Here is a 7,160-nt window from a genome sequence, read left to right as displayed (position 1 = left end):
TTTTGCCCTTTGCCCTTGGCCATCTTCTCTTCCCCTCCAAAGGGAGGCTGGGTGACGACAAACAGTTGGTGGAGGGGGAGGGCCCCCGCGTTCCTATTGGTGGACAGCGAGAATGAGGCTGGATCTGAAACGAGGAAAGGAGAGCGAAGGGGGCGGGGCTATTCGGAAGGTGGGGCTAAAGGAGCTTAACGGGAGCGAGGCGCAAGTGCAATTGTCCGCGCCTCGCTGCGATGGCGGCGGCGCCGAGCACAGTCACCCCGCTGGCTGCGGAGTCTTCCCCTCAGGAAGCTACCGTCTCTGCCGCCGCCACGTACACCCCTGCCTTCCCGCCTGCCGGTGGCTGTGGCGATGGCGGCGGCGGCTTTGGCGGCTCCACTATGGCGGCGGCGGGGAGGGGGGGCAGTAGTTTTAAAGTAGACACCCGCCCTTGCCTCAGAGAAGGTGAGTTCCCTTCCCGGGGTGCGGGGGCGGCCCCATCTCCTTCACTGCCTCTATTCAGCCGGTCCGAGGTCGGGCTGGGCGCGGTTCGCCACCGCCCCACCCCCCACCTGCTGTGGCGCAGTAAAGGCCAAGCTTGCCCCGCCCCGCCCCGCAGTACTAGCTCAGAGTTTGCAAGACGGACTGACCTGAGAGGGGCTTCCCTACCTCTCCTCTCAGCAAAGGATGGGGGTCCCCAGGCAAAGGAACTGCAGGTACTCATAAGGCAGGAGTCTGAAGGGAAAGAAAAAATACCACAAAATTGCTCTCCCAGCCAAGATGCTTCAGTGTGTTGTAGGAAGCTGAGGTGTAATGTGGGAAGGAAGAGGAGGTAAGGTAGAAGTGATGTGACTTAGTCCTGGAGAGGGAGGGGGACTGATAGCAGAGAGGGGTAGAAATAAAGGAGCAAAGGCCCCTTTGGTGAAATTCAGCGTCCTGCAGTGTAGAAACTCTCAGAGTATGGAGAGATGGGGCTAGAAATTTGGGGAGGTTAGAGTGTATAACTTGAGCTTTAAAGTAGGATCTATTGGATTTAGGAGGAGGGGTTCTACTGGCGAAAGAAGAGAGGAAGATAATGGGGCAGCAGATCAGATTTCAGGAATCACTTTGGAGAGTTTTCTTTGGCTATTTGAGGTTGCGACCTACTAAAGCAAGGTTTATGGGCCCATCTTTAAGGTGGTTTGGCTTTTAGTAAGTACTGTTGTACCTACCAACACATATTACTCCTAACATTAAAAGATATTTCTTGATTATGTCAATATAAGTGATATTTAGTTAACACGAAGTACTATATACTTGTAAACCGCCTACTAATAGCAAACTGTAAAATGTGCCATTGAAATGTATTTTAAAGCAATTTTGGAAATGTTCTTAGATGGTGGAGACAGGTTCCACTGCAGAAGATCTCAGTAAAGCATTTTGTCATAGTAAATTTCGTAATTAATTTCCAGTATTTGCTATGTTACCTTATGTTTCTAACTTGCCTCCAAAGAGAAAGATGGTAGACTCCAAAATAGAGTAAAATGATTTAAGTTCCTTTTTCTCAGTAGGACACTCCACTAAAATTACCTCAAAAAATAATTTCTTCTTCACATTCTTAACCTTTCACACCTTTCACTTTGGAGGAATGGCAAAGCAGAAAAAAATTCCTTACAATATTTGCTGTAGGCACATTATATAAATGCCACTTACTAAATATGCAAGTTAGACATACACTGTTAATATGATGATGTTTCATTTATCAACTCTCTTACTAAAGGCAAACTTTAAAAGACTCTAGTGCAGTGGTTCTCAACCTTTCTAATACCACGACCCTTTTTGAAAAGTTCCAATAGATTGAGGAACCGCTGCTCTAGTGTCTTCTGTCAGCCTAGATTTGTATCATTGTTCTGGCACGAAAACATAAATTCTTCTGGATTTTTAGTTTTGATATAAAGATTTCTGTCCATAACCAGCCAGTAGGCAAGAGCAGTTTTATAGACATTAAAATCACAATTCAATTTAGCTTTCATGGCCTAGTCACAGTAAGGTTTAGAAGTAGTATCTCATGGAAAAAATGGCTTTTTGCCTGGCTCTATAATTGTTTTGGTTGCAGTATCTTTGCATATATGCAGATATCAAAGGCTTTAAGAGATTTAAGTTCAAAAGTAGCAGGGATAAGATTTAAGTTCAAAAGCAGCAAGAATAGCTATTATATTGATCAGCAGTAAAATGAGAACCCTGGTGTAGGAGTCTGTTATAATAATGAACATAATTCTGTTCTGTTGCTAATTAACACACGAGACATTGTCACCCTGAACAGGTCACAGGCTTCCTGGATTTAGGTTTTGATACTTCTGAAATAGGGGAGTTGCACTAGCGAAACTATGAGGTTGATTTTAGATCTGTAAGAACCAAAGAACCATGATTTTCCAGTTCTGGTTGATACTCTTTCAGTGGCATCCATGGCTGTGCACTAGAAGAGTAATTCATAAATCATAAAAACCTTGACTGATATTTATCAACTGACACCCAGTGAGTAATGAAAGATGTGTGGACTTAGTGTTGAGACAAATTTACTAGGATTTGAAAAACAAATATAATTGTTACCTAAAAATTATTTAATTTTAGCTAAATATCCTTCATTAATCATTCATCCAAACTAAAATTCTCTTACCTTTTCACTGAACACAGGGTAATTTTTTGATGTATCACACTGTCCAAAACACTGTTAGTCCTCAAAATAATTCTGTTTAGATATTTATAAAGGCCAGGAACGATTCCCAGTTATGATAGTGGATAAAGGAGAAGAGAAAAATATTGCTTGGTGGTGTGCCATTATCTTTTGATTACTTGTTTTTTCTAAGTCTTAGTTAGGAGATTGCTGTAGAAGATGTCAAAGAATTGTCAAGATTCAATTATCACAAATCCACTCCTGATAGGACCACTAAAAGTTGTTTGAAAAAGCATTCATTGATCCATTTTCAAAGGTAGCGAACACTCTTGAGCATCTCATGTGTCTTGGTGTTGGTAACAAGCAAATGTCAGTGGAAATTAGAAATTGCCAAGCAGGAAATATTAGAAGCTTTCAAAGATTACAAATGGGATATTGAGCAATAAAAACAAAACAAACAAGATAAATGCCAAGTGGAGGGAAGAAATGCCACATGAAAAGACACATACACACTCAGAATTCTAAGGGGAGTCACGAGATTTTGATACTTCATATTTCATTAAGTGAAGTTTTTCAAAAATGTTTAAAGGCTCAAAAGTGAATTTTCATCCAGTATTGATGTTCTGGTATACTCATAGTAAAAACCAAAACAAAAGTAAACAAAAATTCTTGTTTATTTGCCTCTTCCCATTAAGAAAAAAAAATACCAAATAGATTCTCTTATAGATTGGCGTACCTTCAGATTTTTAATTTAGTTATTAATCCATTTAAATTGCAATTACCTAACAAAGCTGAGAGGTTTGGGATGGAAAATGAGAGGTTACTTCAAAACATGAACAAAAGGAAGTGGGTCCAGATTCTGTGAGGGCAACGTGGCCTTTATGTACTCAGATGCAAGCCGGCTAAGTTCTAAAAAGAAGGCAGAACCTGGGTTAAGGCGGGGTGGGAATATAAGAGTTGGGGTAGGGGTAGCAATTGGCACACTCATTCCTTCCTAGGCAGGACTTTCACCCATTCGTTATTTCCTGGGTAGGACATAGGAGAGTTTTATTTGGGCAGGTCCCTACATTCATTCAGTAAAGTGTCAGTTCAAATGACTGTAAGTCCACCATAAGAAAATTAAAATTAACCTTTCATTTATTCAGAAATAATTTATTGAACACCTGTATATGTGTGTGCCAGCACTATGCTTAGTGTTGAGAATATACATTCAAATTGGGTACAGCTATACTAAAGAGCTCAGTAGAAATGCATGATAGAAAAATTATAAAATAAATAGGTGGGGAAAATGCAGTTTTGCATATAACCAGTCAGACTCTTGAACTATCAGGACCATTCTTTTGCTTATTGTAAATCTGTGCCATGTAGGCACACTAAAGTATGTTATATTGTAAATCTAATGTTGGTATCTGGGAAGAATTATTAGTAAGCTGTTAGAATTAAGATTTTTCCTCTGTCTTTGGTAGACTAAGAATATTTGGAGAAAGATTAGTGACTGTATTTTAGTTTGGGACCCTTTTTCTTTATTAGCTATCAAGTGTGTTAAAATACTAAACTTGTTGCAAAGAGGAACTTAAGCATTCCCTTTGCTATATTCATTACATACCTGTTAGGGTAAGAACTTTGATATTTTTCCATATGAAACCAGTTTTGCACATCCATTCTCATTTGCTAACTTATTGAGATTAATGGCGTGTATTTGTTGGCTTTCTGATGCAAAATACTTATCAAGGGATCAAATAAATTAATAGATTCCCTTAATGACTTTACAAGCCTGACTCCAGTGCTCACTGGCCACTAAGTGCTTCTCATTATGAAGGTAAAGGACTTAGTTTAAATAAAGACAGTGTAAATATTTACCATATAACTACTATTCCAAATGATGTTGTTAATTCTGTTGTAATTTGTAATTGTTAGCGTGCCTTAGGAGATCATTCATTACTTCTTTGTTTGTGATAATCTGTGTAAATAGTTAAAACTTGCCAAACTTTTAAATCAGGTACTAATCTTGTAACCTGGAAAACTAAGGATACTAGATGGCCTTATAGTTCTGAGTATTCATCATGCAGATGTGTACACATTTGCATTTCTATCACAACTATTGTTCAAGAACATGTAAATGAGTGTTAACTTTAGAGGAAAAAGAGTTAAAATGCTTTTCCCAGTCCCCTGTAACTTACCACTGTGTTTTACTTATTCTTTCTTAAGATTATGATGGTATTAAAAGATTACAAAGGTTAAGTCAGTTTTTTCTTTAATACCCTGTGTAATCAGGAACGTTTGGAGGAGGTTTTCTCTAAAATTGTAATCATGGCGAATACAGTAGTGCACTCTTTTCACCATTAAAATGATTATTTCTCAGATTTTATAATGCCTGACTTTAAATCTGTGACTAAGAATATTTATGTTTACATTATAGCAGTCATTCCTTCATAGGTTGGCTCCATTTTTGTCACTTTATTAAAATAGGATATACAGAGCCATCACGCCTGTAATCCTAGCACTTGGGAGGCTGAGGCAGGAGGATTGCCTGAGGTCACAGGTTTAAGACCCTCCTGAGCCAGCTCAAGACTCCACCTTAAAAATAGTCAAGCGTTGTGGTGGGTACCTGTAGTCCCAGCTACTTGGGAGGCTGAGGCAAGAGGATCGCTTGAGCCCAAGAGTTTGAGGTTGCTGTGAGCTATGATGCTACAGCACTATACCAAGGGCAACAGTGTGAAACTCTGTCTCAAGAAAAAAAAAAAGGATATACAAAGAGTTCTTTAAAATGCTAGATTTTTTGCATCAAGCTCAGCTAGACTGTGAAATTCCTACTTCAGTAAAGCATTAATACAGCTAATATGAAGTTTTTGCCATAAACATCTGCTGGGTTGTCCTGAGGAGGAAATTTGTTGTCTTGTGCAACTAAATCTAATTGTCATTTCTCAAATGCAAGTAAGACTCATTTTATTAGATATAGCCAGCTATATCTGTCTCTTAATTTGAAGAGCTTAAATTTCTTATCAAGGCAATCAAAGAACATTTAATTGGAATAAACAGAAAATTCTCTTGCCTAGAGGTGACAACATAAGATATTCTGGTTCCTTTCCTCTGTGATCCTGTATGGTTTGGTTTAGAATTCCATATGTAAGGGTAGACTAAATTCATTATTCTATTTTGATTCAAGCCATAAATTTTAAGTTTTGTCACAAAAATATATTTATAATCTTAAATTGCCTTGTGTTATCTGGTAGCATTAGTCAGGAAGAACTTCGAAATATGATGATTTGGATTTCACACACAATTGCATTTTTGGATATAGAAGTTCATAGTATTTTACTTTCATATAATAGTGCAGCTGTCACCATCAAAGTAGCTAAAAAGTAAATTTTTGTCAAGTGAATCTCTGCTTTTTTAATCATAGAAGGCACATATTCTGGTACAAGGTGAATTGAATATTTTTCTGTTAATATAGGGGATTTTAGTAGTGCCCAAGTCCATAGAATGTAAGCTATTACTATATATTTTACTGACTTAAAAACATCCCTCTGTTGTTAATTCTCTCCCCAAACTGCTGGAATTTATTTATGGGCCAAATCTACCTGAATTAGAATCTTTCTTAAAATTTTAGTCCCCTCAATCTTTTATTTCCTATAACCTCTCTGGCCTTCAGCTTTCTCGTTTATGAAATGAAGACATTGGACTAAATTGGTTCTAAACTGGAAGCAATTTCACCTCCCTGGGGACACTTGGGATTGTGTGAAGATATTTTTGGTTTTCACAACTAGAGAATGCTACTAGTTTCTAATTGGTTGACACCAAAGGTTCTGCCAGGTACCCTACAATGCATATGACAGGCTCTCACAGTAATTATCTGCTCAAAGTGACAATAGTACCAAGATTGACAAACCCTGGACCAAATGATCTCTAAAATAACCCTGGTCTAAAATAAAATGGTTGTATATGATATTAAGTAAAAAGTTCAAAGCTTCTGGATCAGTAAATAAGCATATCTTACTGAGTTTCTGTATGTATTAAAGATGCTTACATTTTAATTTCATTTAATATTTACCAAATCCTGGAAATTAGTAATTACACATTGTATCTCTGTACTTTTTAGGTGAAAAAAATGGTTCATGATAGCTAAATGATTTTCTCAAAATTATATAATTCTAGGTATAGATGGGACTTGAATCTGTTTGACCAACTTAGTATCTTTTTTTCCCTATATCAGTGCTACAGGTCATAGTTTTTCTCCCCATCCCAAATTATTTTGGAAGTTTTATTATCTCAGGTCATATAAACATTTCTTGTAAGAGGGGAAAAAAGTGGTAAAACACTTTGATTAAGAGAAAATTGAGGCTTGGAGCCTGTAGCTCAGCGGCTATGGCACCAGCCACATACGTTGGAGTTGGCGAGTTTGAATCCAGCCCAGGCCTGCCAAACAATGACAACTGCAACCAAAAAATAGCCGGGTGTTATGGCGGGCACCTGTAGTCCCAGCTACTTGGGAGGCTGAGGCAAGAGAATTGCTTAAGCCCAAGAGTTTGAG

The 7,160-nt window shown here is 38.3% G+C and overlaps 1 protein-coding gene across 1 annotated transcript in view; it reads left to right on the top strand.

The window, feature by feature from the left end:
- Positions 1 to 204: 204 nt before the first annotated feature.
- ZMAT1 (zinc finger matrin-type 1) overlaps positions 205 to 7,160 on the top strand; it is a 41,958-nt gene continuing 35,002 nt past the window's right edge. The window contains exon 1 of the mRNA XM_023508733.1: positions 205 to 441. Coding sequence (XP_023364501.1) covers positions 231 to 441 — 211 coding nt within the window. The 5' untranslated portion in view covers positions 205 to 230. The remainder of the gene's footprint in view (positions 442 to 7,160) is intronic.

Source organism: Otolemur garnettii, unplaced genomic scaffold (genome assembly GCF_000181295.1).
Source record: "Otolemur garnettii isolate 467f Iridium unplaced genomic scaffold, OtoGar3 scaffold00268, whole genome shotgun sequence".
Classification (NCBI taxonomy): Eukaryota; Metazoa; Chordata; class Mammalia; order Primates; family Galagidae; genus Otolemur; species Otolemur garnettii.
This window is presented reverse-complemented; position numbering and strand designations above follow the sequence as displayed.